This window comes from Sporothrix schenckii, assembly GCF_000961545.1.
Source record: "Sporothrix schenckii 1099-18 chromosome Unknown Cont38, whole genome shotgun sequence".
NCBI lineage: Eukaryota > Fungi > Ascomycota > Sordariomycetes > Ophiostomatales > Ophiostomataceae > Sporothrix > Sporothrix schenckii.
In genome coordinates, this window is record NW_015971139.1 from 2676850 (window position 1) to 2694443 (window position 17594).

General features: G+C 24.2%; 1 protein-coding gene across 1 annotated transcript; it reads left to right on the forward strand.

Annotated features, from left to right (window-relative positions):
- Positions 1-527: 527 nt before the first annotated feature.
- Positions 528-2032, forward strand: SPSK_06254 (uncharacterized protein; the record flags this gene model as incomplete). The annotated part of the gene is made up of 4 exons (XM_016732960.1): positions 528-585; positions 656-714; positions 800-1870; positions 1937-2032. The coding sequence occupies 4 exons, from the start codon at positions 528-530 to the stop codon at positions 2030-2032; spliced, it is 1284 nt and encodes a 427-aa protein (XP_016592583.1).
- Between the last annotated feature and the right edge of the window lie 15562 nt (positions 2033-17594).

Sequence of the window (17594 nt, forward strand, 5' to 3'; positions counted from 1 at the left end):
AGTGCGCAATGGTGCCCCGGTCTGCCACCGTGCGTGACCATCGGGTGCGCCAAGTGTGATCTTATGACACAACCCCTATAGTTAAGACTTTTGATCTGCTTTAGCAAATTAAGGGCGCGCTCATATGAAATCGATGTCGGAGAGTTGGGACATGGAAATTCTTATCTTATCACATAAGCTACTGGTTTCTGGGCAAAGTGCTTGTTTCTCCACTAGATTAAGGCACATACAGCACAAAAGGCAAGGAAGGAACACTAAAACTCGACGTTACACGACGTATTATGGTTTTGCAGTTTGCCTACCTTACTCCTGTATGATAAATGAGGGGCAGAAAAAATTCTCCCCGTCTTCCAAGCGCCACACAAGCAGGTTTCGCAAAGCAAGAGGCTAACTAGCTACGATTAAAGTCCAACCCTCTTATTGACAGGCGGTATTTGCTATTGCTATTATTCCGACCCTCACACCTGTGAGCACCGGGCGAGTTTCCGACACGTATCAAACAGCTTTTGCACTACTCCGTAACCACGATGGACAGTGGCGACCCCAGCAAGCCCACAGGCGAGGAGGAGGAAGCCGATCTTTACAGTATGTCGGGCTCCGGTACCTTGCCGGCATATGTTGAGACGGAGTGAGACTTGCTGACTTGGGGTCCCAGAGTTGCTTGGTGTTGAAAATTCAGCGACAGCCAGTGAAATTAAAAAGGCGTATCGAAAGGTGAACTAGGCGTGGCTCCGAAATAACCCTACGAGCCTGTATGTATGTAATGGATCCAGTTACTGATTTAAATGTGTCTCATTAGGCTGCACTACTGCACCATCCCGATAAGGTACCTGAAGACCAGAGGGCAGAATCCGAAGTCAAGTTCAAGGCCGTTACTCAGGCGTACGAAATTCTCCGCGATGATGAAAAGAGGAAGCTTTATGACCAATACGGCATGGCTGCTTTCGATTCAACCCGGGGTGGGCCAGGTGACGCCGGCGTCGACTTGAACGACATGCTGGCGCAGATGTTTGGCATGAACGTTGGCGGTGGCGCCGGTGGCCAGAGGCGCCCGAGGCGAGGTCGTGACGAGGAACAGCAGTATAAGGTCACCCTGGAAGAACTATACAAGGGTAAAACGGTCAAGTTCGCTGCAAACAAGCGTGTGATCTGCAGTCAGTGCAAGGGCTCGGGCGCAAAGGAGAAGGTGAAGCCACAGCAGTGTGATAGGTGCAAGGGTGCCGGCGTACGGGAAGCTTACCGCCAAGTTGGCCCCGGCCTTATCCGCCAAGAAGTACTGCCTTGTGACAATTGCGATGGCACTGGGATGTTCTACAAGGAGAAGGACCGCTGTAAGAAGTGCAAGGGTAAAAGGACTGTTGAGGAGACGAAGGCGTTGGAAATCTATATTCCTCGTGGGTCCATGCAAGGCGAGCACATTGTTCTTGAGGGCGAGGCGGACCAGTTTCCTGACCAGACTCCGGGTGATATAGTTTTCACCTTGGTGGAGGAGCCGCATGAGATCTTTACTCGCGTTGGTGATGACCTATCTGCGGAGCTCAATGTGACTTTGGCAGAGGCCCTAGGGGGGTTTGCCCGGGTTGTACTAAAGCACCTTGATGGCAGGGGTATTCACCTTGGGCACCCTCGAGGGAAGATCCTGCAGCCTGGTGAGATCCTCAAGGTGGTAGGCGAAGGCATGCCGAGGAAGCGAGGAGAGGAAAAGGGAGACCTTTACCTGAGCGTGAAAATTACGTTTCCGAAAGCTGGCTGGCTACCAGATGACGATGCATATGAGACGCTCTGTAAACTTCTCCCTATTCCAGAACCGTCGATACCCGCCGAGGAGGTCGACGAAGTCGAGTACGAGACTAATGCTGACATTGAACAGGTAAGTTCGTTCATGTGCGTCTAGACGCTTCTCGGCTTAAACTAAGACTGATTTTGTTTGTTCCAGATGGGAGGCCGCTCGCACCATTCAAGACCTGGTATGGTTTGGGAGGACGAGGACGATGACGACGACCAGGGTGGCCCACAGTGCGCGACTCAGTAAGGTCTGTGTAAATCCTATCGTGTAATGATTACACGGTGGTTATACTTTAGTTCTATTATAACGTAAATACTTATGATTTAACCCCTTAAATAAAAGTAACAGAAGAAATACCAAAATAGGAATCAACTAAGTGGTATTGTTATAAATATGATTCTTACTTAAAAAAGGTACGTGACTTTTTATCAGGTGGGAGCCTAACCGTACGCCCAGGGTTGCGAAATTAATATATAACATGTAATATTAATATAATATCAATGTAATATTTTTCGTCAAATATTATACTGATATATTACAATTAATATAAATATCATAATTTATTAATGTAATATATTACGTATAATACCAATATATATAGTTAATATTATACTAATGTAATACATCCAAGGCTAGGAATTAATACAACTAAAATCAGGTATACACGTTTTAAATGCATTAGTTGAGAACGTTAAGTACGTTTTATAAAATGGAGTTGTTTACTGTTCAGTTGTTATTCAACGGTAATTATACGAAAACGATTTATTTTAAAATATTTTTTATTTAAACACGTAACCTTTTATAATATCAATTGTATAATACGAATTAATTCGGGATTTATAAGGTAAAACGTAAAATATGTATTTTAAAAAGTGTTAGTTTAAAACGTGTATTACGTTTTATAAAAAGTAACTATTCACTTTTAAATTCTTATTAAGTAAGTTTTTACTTTTTAAATTTTATTTAGCTGTAATTCTACGAAAAGGGTTCATTTGAATATGCTTCATTTAAAAATATAACTATTTTTAAAGACTATACTGTAAATGTAAAAATACATTTACAGTACAGTCCTTGAAAATAAGATTATTTCGGGTTTTAAAACGTAGAAAATAAAGTATTAGTTTTAAAAGTATTAGTAAAAACGTTATATTACGTTCCATAAAAAGTTATTTTTTAACTTTTAAAAAATATTAACTAAAAACTTTTATTACATTTTTAATTATTATATACAGGGTTGGGAATTAGTATTAGTATTTTAGTATTTAGTATTAGTATTTTTTTGGATATTAAATACTAAAAATACTAATACTAATTTTTTTAAATACTAATACTAAAATACTAATACTAAATGAGTATGTAGTATTTATACTTATATTAAAATACTAAATTAATAATACTTAATTTTATATTTTATAAATAATACATAAAAAATAATACTTCTTTTTAAATAATAAGTTGATAAAAAATCAATAAAATTGATAAAATTAATATAAAATAATAATATACTACCTTTCAAAATAAACTAACCTTACACGAAGTTAAACCAATTACCTTTTTATAATAATAGTATTATTTCCGGTTTTAAAAACGACGTTTAACCGTATAAAAACAATATAGTTACTATAAACGCATATAAACTAGCTTAAATAAAGTGGATTTTTAACTTTTTAAAAAGTATTATAAAGTTATAATTCGTAATTCTAATACATTATCTTTTAAAATAAATTTATTTTAAACGAAATTAAACTAATTACTTTTTATACTTGTTATTACCGGCGTTAAAAGGAACGTTTAACCATATAAAAAAATTAAAAAAATTATATAGTCACTATAAACGTATATAAATTAATTTAAATAAAGTAGTTTTTGAACTTTTTAAAAAATAGTAAAAGGTTTTAATTCGTAATTTTTATACATTACTGTTTAAAATAACTTATTTTTATAGGAAATAAAAGCAATAACGTTTTTATAACAATAGTATTATTACCGGTTTTAACACGGCGTTTAATTATATAATCACTTTTAATGTTAAAAATAAACAGGTTATATAATGTAAATAAAGTATTATTCTATCAAAAACGAATTTTCACTAAGTGAAAAAACTTATATTTATACTAAAACTAAAATACTAATACTAATTTAGTATTTAAAAAATCCATACTAATACTAAAATACTAATACTGAATAGTATTTAGTATAGTAAATTAGTTTTAGTATACTAAATTCGTATTAGACAGGGTTGGGAACTAGTTGTACTAAATTTAGTAGAGAGGGTTATTAAAGCTAAATTTAGTTGTACTAAATTTAGTTGTATTAAGATGTTCTAAATTTAGTTCTATTAAATTTAGTTGTTTTAAAATAATTAAATAGTTGTTTATATTTATTTAGTTTAATACGCTATAATATTACTTATATTTTAATACTACTAATAAAGTGTAATATTTAATACTTTAAAAGTGCATTATATTCATAAATATAAGTAATTCGATATTTATAACGAAAATACGTCTTAAAAATATATTGTTGTTTAAAAACGTCATATTTCGTTTTCTAAAATATAATATTTTACTTTTAAAATTTTATTTAACGGTAATAATATATAAACTATTTACTTTAATTTATTTAAAGTAAATACGTTATTTATAACAAGTTTAACCGTTTACGTTTTAAAAATATAAATAATTTAAGTTTTTTTAAAAAAAATCGTTTTAAAACGTATTCGTTTAAAGAGTCTATTTCGTTTTTATAAAGGTAAGGTTTTACTTTTTAAATATTATTTTACGGTAATTATATAAAATTATTTTATTTTAATATATTTACGTTAAGTACCTTATTTACTACTAGTTTAACTCAGGGTTGGGAAAGTTGTTCAGTTTTAGTACAACTAAAAAACTAAATTCAGTAGTACTAAAATTAGTTGTAATAAATTTAGTTTTAGTAGCCCTTTTTACTAAATTTGGTATAATTAAATTTAATACTATTAAATTTAGTACAATTAAATTTAGTTTTAATAGTTTTAGTATAATTAAATTTAATTATATTAAAATTAAACTTATTTAATTTTATATATTTAATTTAGTACGTTATCATAGTAATTTAAAAAAATTATATTTTAATAAATATTAATAAAGTGAATTAGTTAATCCGTTGAAGTTATATTATACTTAAAAATAAAACTAATTCGATATTGATAATATAAAAAGTAAAATATTAGTTTTTAAAATCATTTATTTAAAACGTTTAATATATTTTTAATAAAAGAACCTTTTACTTTTTAGATATAATTTAACGGTAGTTATATAAAAATATTTTATTTAAAAATAATATAATTAAATACGTATTATACTACTTACATTACCGTACAATTATAAAAAATAAAAGTATATTAAGTTCTAAAATATAAAAAGTAAAATTTTCGGTTTAAAAATATTCGTTTAAAACTTTTATTATTTATTTTAAATATTAAGTTCAGGTTTGGGAATTAGTATGTTAGTATTAGTATTTATACTAATACTGATTTAGTATACTAAAACTAATTTAGTATACTAAATACTAAATTAGTATTAGTATGTTAGCATTAGTATAGATTTTTCAAAACTAAATTAGTATTAGTATTTTTAGTATCAGTATTGGAAAATACTAAATTAGTATTAGTATTTTAGTATTCGTATTTAAAAAATTAGTTTTAGTATTTTTAGTATACTAAATTAGTATTAGTATAAATACTAATACTAATTTTTTTTACTTAGAGAAAATTCGGTTATAATAAAAATAATACTTTATTTATATTATATAACGTATCTATTTTTAAAAATAAAAAGTGTTAATATAATTAAACGTCATTATTAAACACGGTAATAATAGTATTATTATAACGAAGTAATTACTTTTATTTCGTATAAAAATAATTTATTTTAAAGTCCGGAATTGAAACTTTTAATACTTTGTAAAAAGTTAAAAAAAACTAGTTTATTTAAATTTATTTATATGTACCTTAATAGTAACTATATAGTTTTCATATAGTTAAACGTCGTTTTTAACACTAGTAATAATCGTATTATTATAAAAAAGTAACAACTTTTATTTCGTATAAAAAATAATTTATTTTAAACAGTATTGTTTCAAAATTACGAATCGTTTTTAAAAAGTTAAGAAACTGTTTTATTTAAATTACTTTATATACGTTTATAATAACTATATAGTTTTCATACGGTTAAACGGTACTTTTAACGGTAATAATAATAGTGTTATTATAAATATATAACGACTTTTATTTCGTATAAAAATAATTTCTTTTAAAAAGTAATGTTTTAAAATTTTAAAAAACGTATTAAAAAACCGGTATTTAATTTTTTAACTATTTACTTAGTTATCCTTATTAAATAAGAGTTTAAAATTACTAATATCTAGTATTTTTTAATAACGTAATAATATAATTTCTTTAACCGTACTACGTAAAAGTCGGTTTTTTTATTACTACGTTATTACTTACCGAAAAAACTCTCTCGATAATAGTCGAAGTAGTAGGAACTGTTAAATACCGTTTAGTTAAAACACTTAATACTAGATATTTAAACGAATTCGTCTTTTAGTAATTTAGTTGTTTAACTTAATAAGAAAACTATTAATAATTAATAAAATATAATGTAATTTTTTAAAACTTATATAAAATACTATTTTTTATATTAGGTTTATTAATTATTTTATTTACTTACTATTTAAAAAGAAGTTTTATTTTTTATTTTTTTTTATAAAATATAAAATTAATTATTATTAATTTAGTATTTTAGTATTAGTATAAATGCTAAATACTAATTTTAACGAGAACTAAATAAACTTAAAAGGTACGGCCTTACGTTTATTTACCGTTTATTACTCGTAAACGAATAATTAAACGGAACGTATTAATTAGTCGTTAAAAAAGTTTTTATATAGTTACTATTTAAAAGATCTTTAAAATTAATCGTATACTTTATTAAACAGCGTTTTTTTATATAATAATTACCGACACGTTAATATTAAAACGTTTTCTTTCGTTATATTATATAAGTTTCATTTACGTATCCTTGAATAAACTAAAATTAAAAATAATAATATGAAAGTCATCGGAGTTTTAAAAAGGTTACGACGATTAAACGTTACTCTTTAAAAAATAAAAAAGTATTAAAATTAATAAATTATTACTTAATAAAAACATTATAATAAATACTACGAATATTAAAAGCATATTATAAACGACGTTATAAGTTTATTAACGAAGAATTTTTATTCGTTATTAAACGTAAAATCAACTTTATATTTATTAAAGTTAAGGTTTTAAAAAGAATAAAAACTTAAATGTATAAACTATAACTACTTATAAAATACGTACGTTTTTACAACGTATTTTTAATTTTACTTATAAAACCGTAGTCGAATTATAATAAAGTCGATTACTAGTCTTTAATACTACTACTTAAACTTATTAAAAAGTAAAAAAAAAATAAAAAGTAAAGGATATCATTATTTATAAAAACGATCGATTTATAATTAAATACTTCGTAAAATAAAAAGGTTAACCGATTAAGTATAATACGTAAAAGTTAACGTAAAATCTTAAAAATATAAAAGTTATTCTTTTTCGTTACTTTAAAAAAGTTATATATAAGTATAAAAAGTAAAAAGATTACGTAACGATGAATAACCGATAAAAAAAAGACTTTAATTTAAATTATAATTAAAATCTTTTAAATAAGTAAATTATTATAAATATATTATAACTAAACCTTATAATTTACTTTAATCGACTATTTATTATTAATTTATCGTTACTGTTAAGTAATACTTTAGTCCTTTTTAAAAACTTAAACTTTAAATATTTAAACTTTTTATTAATCGTTTACTTAATTAACACCGGTTAACATTTTATAAGTTTAAAACTTACGACGGGACGGTATAACTTAACCGGACCGAACGGTCTGAGTTTTGTTTTTATTAAAAATAAAAAAAGTAAAGAATTAAAGGATAAACGTAAAGTTAGTTTCGATATAGTTATAAACTACGATTAATCGTTTAACTACTTTCGTAACGTCGTAAACGTTAAAAGTATCGTTTATAAACTTTTATATAAGCTATTATAAATTATCGTATAAAGTATTACTATTCTTTTATATATAATTAAAAACGAGTCGTAAACTAATCGAAGATAAAAAAACCAAACTTATAAAACGAGTAAAAGTTTTTTTTACGTCGGTTTACTTTTAAGTAAAAGTAAACTTATTAACGAAACGAGTTTATTTAAAAAAAGTTTTTAGCCTTCGACTTATACTCGTTTAAAAAATAAATTAAAACTAGCTAATAATGACGTAAAAAAGTATTATAAGTAAAGTAGTTTATTATTAATTATAACGTTAAAAATAACGGGATTAACCGTTTTATAAATAACTTTATTCTTTACTTTTAAAAAAAAGTCGACGAAACGTCGGTAATACGTCGAAACAGGGTTGGGAATTAGTTGTACTAAATTTAATACAACTAATTTTACTACAACTAGTTTTAATACAACTAATTTTAATATAAATAAATTTAATTCTTTTAAAAAATAAAAAATTTATTTATATTTATTTAGTTTAATACGTTATAATATTACTTATATTTTAATATTATAAGTAAAATATTAACAGTTTAAAAGTGTATTATATTTAAAAATATAACTAATTCGAATTTTATAACGAAAATACGTTTTAAAAATATATTTATTAAAAACGGTATATTTCGCTTTTTAAAATATAATAATTTACTTTTTAAATTTTATTTAACGATAATATTATGTAAAGTATTTATTTTGATTTATTTACTTTAAATACCTTATTTGTAACGAATAGAACCGTTTATATTTTAAAAATATAAATAAGTCGAGTTTTAAAGTATAAAAAGTAAAAATTTCGTTTTAAAACGTATTCGTTAAAAACGTTTTTTTCGTTTTTATAAAAGTAAGTTTTTACTTTTTAAATTTTATTTAACGGTAATTATACGAAAACGTTGACTGTTTATACAATATACTTATATATATTATATACTATATATTATACGGTATATTCGTAAAAAATAAAAATAATTCGAATTATAAATATGAAAAGTTAAATTTTAGTTTTAAATCGTGTTAGTTTAAAAAACGTTTATTACGTTATTTAAAACGTAAGTTTTTACTTTTTTATTTTTATTTAACGGTAACTATACGAAAATATATTATTTTTATATATTTACGTTAAATACGTACTATACTAGTATACAGGGTTGGCATTTAGTCTAGTCTTTTTTTAGTTAGTCTTTAGTCTTCTTAGTTAGTCTTAGTCTTAGTCACGATTTTTTACGGACTAACTAGTCTTTAGTTAGTCTTAGTCAAGGCTCGGACTAAGAAGACTAAAGACTAATTAGTCCTTTCAGTCGTTTAGTTAGTCTTAGTCAACGCTCGGACTAAGACTAAGACTAACTAGGAAGATTAAAGACTAGACTAAAAGACTAAAAAGACTAAACGAATTAATATAAATATTAAAAAATAGTATAAACGTATAATAAATATTAATAATAATAATAAAGAGTAATAATAAAAAGGTAATAATAATAAGGTGATAATAAAAAGACTAATAATAATATAGTAATAGTAAAAACAGTAGTAATAATAACGTAATAATAAAAAAGAGTAATAATAATAACGTATCAATAAAAAGACCAATAATATTAAAAGTAGTTATAATAAAAGTAAATTATAATATATTATTAAAAGTTAATTAATAATATTAATTAATCCTCCTCTTCTTCGTTTTTATTATTAATCGTATTTAAATACGAATTAATATCCGTTATCCCCTAACTCTTTAATAAAACTAACTCTTTAACCGTATTCGGTAATAACCGATTCTTAGATTTCGAAATAATAAAGCTTCCTACCGAAAAAACCCTTTCGATTGCTGTTAAAGTGGCTGGTATAGCTAAATAACGCCTAGTTAAAATAGATAATATACGAAATCGTTTTTCGTTATTTAACCAGTATTTTAACGGATTTACCGTATTATCTTCGATGTCTTCGTTAAAATAAATCGTATATTCGTCTTCTTTATTTATTTTATTCGATTTAATAAAGATTTCGTTAGAATCTAAATCTGAAACGGGTTTTTCGATAAATTCGTCTTATAATTCGTCGAAAGATAAATTAAACGTTTTATTTTACCCGGTTTCGTCGTTTAATTCGTTTTTCACTTTATTAAATTCGGTAATAAAAAAGCCTTTAACGGAAGATTCGGTAGTCGAATTAAATCGTAATAAACCTTCTTTAAAATATATTAACTTAAACCTAGGGTTTAAAATAATACTAATTAAATAAGGTTTTTATTTTTCGTAATAATTTGGTGTTAATTTTTAAGGGAAATATTTTTCGAATTTCGTTATACCGGTATTAATCACCGTTATAAAATTATTATAATATAAATTCGTTAATAATAAATTCGTATAATACCGTAAAAGCTTTTTTAATTTATTATATAGTTAATAAATATATAATAAACTTTCGTTTAACGTCGTATAATATTCACCTTATAATTTAACGGAAGGTTTAACGAATATTTCGAAAATCGTCTTTAATTCGGTTAAAACCTCCTATTCGAATTCGTTTAATATATTATTAATAAAATCCGAATTTAGTGTATTTTTCGAAACATAAATTAAAGGCCGTTTTAATTCGAGGGTCGTTTTAATTATTTTATAAGTCGAATTCCACCGTGTAATATTATCGAAAGGGATGAATTTAATATTATAATTAACCAGTATAACACTTTCGTCTTTATATTTTTTAATGTCTTCGTGTAATAGTTTTCGATTTTCGTGTGTATATTTAATTAAAGTAGTGAGTTTTCGTACTTTAATTAATATATTCGAATTATTCGAATTATTCGTTATTTCGACTGTTTCGACCGTTTCGGTAGATTTAGTTAAATTATTCGTATACTTAAATAAATCTTCTTCCGTAATCGATGTTAATAAATAGTCCGATAAAATCGTATTAACGATAATATTAATAATATATAAAAGGTATCGAATATCGAATATTTTATCGTTTTTTTCGTATAAAGTCGTAATAAAAACGTTATTATTCGACGCGTTATCTCGAGTAAAATTAATAATGTTTTTTAACTTTAAATTATCGTATTCGTTAATTATATTTATAATATTATTATAAATATAAAGACCGGTATAACTTTCGGTTAATTCGTTAAAACCTATTAATTTATAATTTAATTTAAATCGATTATCGATAAAAATTAAAATTAACCTTAAATAGGCCGTTTATGAATTCGAAGTTTAAATATCGAAAGTTAACGAAAAAAAGCCGTAGTTATTAACGTTTTATTGTATTTAATAATTTAAATTCGTTTTAACCGCATTAAATCGATCGGTTAGAATATCCTTTATTTTCTTTCGATTTATCGTAGGCGTTAACTTATTATAATAATTTAATAAGTCTTTAAAGTTTTTTAAATTTAAAACGTTAAAAGAGAGGTTATTTTCGATAATAAAATTTAAAATCTTATTATAAGCCTCGTTTTCGGTAAATTCAATTAACGTATTCGAACGAATTCGTTTATTCGGTGTAAAAAACCTTATAAGTAAGGGTGATACATTAGACGAATCTATAATTAATAAATAATTAATATATATTAATAGTAATATAAAATATAATTAATATAAAGTAAATATTAATATCGTACGTATTTACCGTAAACCTTCGGTTTTTTCGTTATAAGTTATATTCGGGTGCTTATTTTTATAATGTCTCGTATAATTCGAAGATTAAAAACCTTTAATTTTATCGATCTTTTTAAAGTTACAACTATTTATCCGTTATTAATATAATTATAATAATAATTATTTTAAAATTAGTAAAAAACACTTACTTATTACACTCGACTAAAATTTCACGCTCTTTTTCGTATATAAAAGACTGTAACGTTCTTTTAAATAATCCGTATTTAAATATATAAATATTCGATTCGTTATATAACTCAAGCGTATAATCCGGTGTATTATAATTAATATTATTCGCCTTATTAAAACGAATAGTGTGGATTATAAACGGTAAAGGTAAGATTAATTCGATTTCTTACGTATTAAATTCGGTGCTTTATAAATTTAATTCGTTATCTAAATTCGAATTCGTCGGTGAATAAGTAAATGAATCCATTTTAAATATAATATAATAAAAAAAGTTATATAAAGCGTAATAATAATAAAGTATAATAAGTTAATAATATTTATTATTATTATATTAATAAAAAGTAAAAGTTTTTAAAAGGGAATAAGTAAAGATATATATAGTTAATTTTTAAAAAAAATATCTTCGAATTATTAATTATTAATCTTAATTTTAAAAGATTTTATTAATTTCGGTAGTCTTTTATTAATTATTAATTAAAAACGATTATTAATACTATTATTTTAATAAATACTACTACTTTCGATTCTTTTTTCCTACTTCCTAATTATAATTCTAAAAGATTCTACCGATTTCGGTAGTCTTTTATTATTTATTATTTATTAATTTTAATTTTAATAAAATCTACTAGTTTTAATAATCTTATATTAATTATTAATCTTAATTTTAAAAGATTTTATTACTTTCTATAATCTTTTATTTATTATTAATTAAAAATAATTAATAATACTATATTATTTTAATAAATTCTATTACTTTCGATTATTTTTTACTGCTTACTAATTATTCGTTTAGTCCTTTAGTCTAGTCTTCCTAGTCTTCCTAGTTAGTCTTAGTTAGTCTTAGTCAAGGCGCGGACTAAAATGACTAAAGACTAATTAGTCCTCTTCGTCGTTTAGTTAGTCTTAGTCAAGGCTCGGACTAAGACTAACTAAACGTACGTCTAGTCATCTAGTCATCTAGTTAGTCTTAGTCAAGGCCCGGACTAAGACTAACTAGACTAATTGCCAACCCTGCTAGTATGTTTACCGTATAATAGTTAAAAATAAAATTATTTCGAGTTTTAAAACGTAAAAAATAAAATAATAACTTTAAAAACGTTTACTTTATAAAATTTCGTTAAAAAAAAGGTAAATAGTATTCTTCTTTACACGGTTATTTAAAGGTAACCTCGGGAAAACGACAACGCGTACACACGATGATTTAAGATACGATTTTAGAAGACGATGTTAATAATAAAATATTACGTTTTATTATTGAAAATAACTTATCTTTTAATATCGTTGATTCGGATTCGTCTTAAGACTTACTTTCGTTTTTAAATTCGTACGTATTATTATTTATTATTTTTACCGTTATTTTTACCTTTTTATTATAATTTTTACTATTTTTTAAACTTTTATTAATTTTATTGTTTTCAAAGGTCCGTTACGGTTATTAATCGTAAAAAGTTAAAACAAACTTTACATTTAACGTTCGAAACACAAAAAAACGAAACTAACGTCGAAATTCACCGAAATTTAAAGGAAAACGGTACTATTTCTTTATCTTTCGAGATTTAGACCTCGAATACACAAAATTCATATTTAGGGTTAATTATTACGTATATTAATCCTAATTTCGAGTTTATTTATAAGTTTATCGGTATGTTTACGTTTTTTTTATTACGTTTTTATTTATTACGTTTTTATTTAATATATTTAACTAATTTATTAATTTATTATAATAAGTTTCGAAGTCTTAAATATTTCACACATAGGACGAAATATCTTCGAAGTTATTATATCTCTTTTAGAGTAATATTATCAGTATTTCACCTGAAAATATCCTTAGGTTTGTTTTTTTTAATTAATAATATTAAATATAATAATAATACGGTTATTAATATTTTAAAAGTATTACTAGGGATAATGATCGAATTCGACGGTTAATAAATTTAACGAAGTATATAAAAGATATACGAAATCTTTTAAATACGGGTATTATTATTTATAAATCAAGTAATATGTTACTATCGAATTTTAACCGTCGAACTATACCACTAGGTTAGTTCGTTTTTATATTTTTTATATTAACTAATATTCCGGTTTATTAAACAATATTACACGTTGGAATTCGACGTATAATATACTTAAAGCTTTTCTTAAATTTAAATCCCCTTTAAATACGTTAATAATAATATTATTAACGAGGAATTTAAGGAGATTTTTATTAAAGAAGACGAATGGTTTATTATACGTGAATTAAAGCACGTTTTCGAAGTCTTTCACGAACCTACGAAAAGGTTACAAGGCGAGGCGTATATGACTCTTTCTATTACTTTAATAGATATTCATTTAATATTTAAAAAGTTAAGAAAAGTGAAAAATTCATTTACGAATCGTCTTTCTTCGGTAAGTTATTGATTATTATATTTTATTTTACCTTATATTACTTTAATATTAATTTAATATTAATTATTATTTATAGGAACTTTATTTATTAGACTTAATCGATGTTATTTCAAATGGTATTATTAAGTTTAATAAATATTTTCCGCCTAATTTTATATCTAGTGATTTTTCTGAATTTAAACCTTATATAATAAGTTTAATTTTAGACCCTAGACTTAAAATCCGTCACTTTACGAACCATAGGCTCTCTATAGACCCCGAGGCTGAAAAAGTGGCTAAAGATATATTCTTTTCGGAATATAATTCGTAAGTTTTTTTGTTTTATTACTGTTTTATTTATTTTATTACCGTTTTATCTATATTACTAATTAATTACTAATTATTTAGTTTAAAACGAGAGCTTAGAGTTAATACTTCTATTAATTCTAACATCTCTTTCGACGAATTAGTTAGTGAAGACGAAAACGACGAAAATAACGATGACGACGAATTATTTATTCGTACTTCTAACCGTTTAAACGAAGTTGACGTTTATTTACAAAAGTAATGTGAAGTCGAAGAAGTAAGTAATATTTTATTATTATTATTATTATTATTATTATTATTACTACTATTTTTATTATTATTATTATTAACCTTTAATATTATAGGTTAAACCACTTGATTATTAGAAAACGTATTCGGTGAAATTTCCAGTATTAAGTGTTTTAGCTAGACGGTATTTGGCAATTCCTGCTACTTCTGCAGCTGTTGAAAGGGTTTTTTCTATTAGTAATAATATCGTTACTAAAAACAGTAACCGTCTTTCTAATACGGTTAAAGAGGTTATGTTATTACGGTATTGGAAGGTTTTTAATATTAATAGCCTTAATTCGTTATTATTTAACGATAATGAAGTAAATAGATAGACGTATTCGAAGGGGGTAAAAAATTTACTATTATATAAATTAATAAAAACGTTAATAATAAAATTATTTATAATAAAAACCTTATTAATAAAATAAATAATAAAAACGTACGTTTCGAAAGGTAAGTTTCGAAGGTTTTATTATAAGTAATTACACTGTGTTTTCGGTTATAATAAGTAACTTTATTCGAACTTTTAAAATTAATTAAGGAGTTGATCTTCGTATTATTACACTTAAATTAATTAATAAATAACCGTTAAAGTAATAAAAAGAAAATATAAAAACTTACTACGTATAAATAACTTTTATTTGTCTGTTAGTACCCTTCGTAGAAGGTGGGAGAAGTTTACGTTAAATTAAACTATTTAAAACTATATAAATAAAGTTATTTAAATCGTTTAAAACGAAGTTTAGGTGGTTAAGAGGGATTTTAAAAGGTTTTTCACGTCTTCGAAAAGGTAAAGTAAGAGAAGAAGGTAAAAAAGGTTTTGTTAAAACCACGGATTCGTCGTCGTTAATAGGTGTAAAACTAACGTTTGGATTTATTTTATTAGTTTAACACCGTCCCGGACGTCGAAAAATAAATAAAAGAAAATAATAAATAAAAAAGAGTTAAAATAAAAAGGAATAAAGGAAAAAGTAAAAGAAAAGGTTAAAGATAAAAATAAAAAACGAAAAATAAAAACACCGTAAAGGTTTTATTTATAATAAAAGACTTTGTTAAAATCAGTAAAAAAAACAGGGATTAAGATTAGACTAATTAAAAAATACACATAATATTTGGTTAGATTTTTTCGTTAGGTAATAAAAAAATCTATACGTAGTATTATTAGTGGATACTTTTTAATTATTTAAAATTTATTATTTACCTTTTTTTTTAAAAGGGTATACAGTAAAATAAGTAATATATTACGTATTTAACGTAACTGGGTTAAAATAAATTATTTTTATATAATACCGTTAAATAGAAAATAAAAAGTAAAAAGTAACTTTTTTATAAACGTAATAAACGTTTTAAACGAACACTTTTTAACATAAAACAATTACTTTTATATTTTATAACTCGAATTATTTTTCTTTTTTACGAGTATATAACAAATTAAGTAGTATATTACATATTTTACCATATTACGTTAAAATAAAAAGTATTTGAATAGTTACCGTAAAATAATATTTAAAAAGTAAAAACTTACTTTTTAAAAAACTATAATAAACGTCTTAAAGGAATACTTTTTAAAACGTAATTTTTACTTTTATATTTTAAAACTAGACTTTATTTTCTTTTTAAAAAGGTATACGGTTAAACTAGTAGTAAATAACGTACTTACCGTATATATATTCAGGGTTGCGAAATTAGTATGTAGTATTTAGTATTAGTATTGTACTAATGTAGTATGTGTAGTATTAATTAGTATTAGCCTTATACTAATTGTAGTATACTAATGTAGTATTTTTTTGGCCGTGTACTAATTTAGTATACTAAATGTAGTATTAGTATAAAGTCATACTAATTTAGTATACTACATTAATTCGTATAGTATATAGTATACTAAATTAGTATAGAATTTATTAATATAATTAATATAAAAACTTAAAAATTTTAAATTTAATTTTTTTTAAAAAGTTATTAAATAAAACGTATTAAATACTTTTAAATAACCTTTTAAAAAGAATAAAAAGAATAAATTTTTATTTTAATATATAATATTATATCAATACTAAATTAAAATATAAATACTACATTAGTATACTACAATTAGTATTAGTATACACGTATACTACATTAGTATATTAATTATAGTATTAATTTACTTCTATACTACAATTAGTATACTAATTCGCAACCCTGTATATATTAGAATAAAACGATTTAGTATATTTACCGTAAAATAAAATTTAAAAAGTAAAAACTTACGTTTTATAAAACGTAATAACCGTTTTAAACGAACACTTATAAAAACGAAAACTTTACTTTTAATATTTTAAAACTCGAAATATTTTTATATTTTAATAATACTACGTTAATATATCAATAAGTTATATATTTGACTTATAAATATTAAAATAAAACGTTTTTATATAGTTACTGTAAAATAATATTTAAAAAGTAAAAACTTACTTTTCGTAAAACGTAATAAACGTTTTAAACGAATACGTTTTAATAGTATTGTTTACTTTTTATATTTTATAACTCGAATAATTTATATTGTTTATAGTTATAAGGTACATTAAATAATATGCTAGGTATTTAACGTAAATGTATTAAAATAAAACGTTTTAATATAACTACCGTAAAATAACATTTTAAAAGTAAAAACTTACTTTTTATAAAACGTAATAAACTATTTTAAACGAATACGTTTTAATATTACTTTTTACTTTTTTATTTTAAAACTCGAATTTATTTTCTTTAAAAAAAGTATACGGTTTATTTAGTAGTTAATAGTATATTTAACGTTTATATATTAGAATAAAACATATTCGTATAATTACCGTTAAATAAAGTTTAAAAGTAAAAAGTTACCTTTTAAAAACCGTAA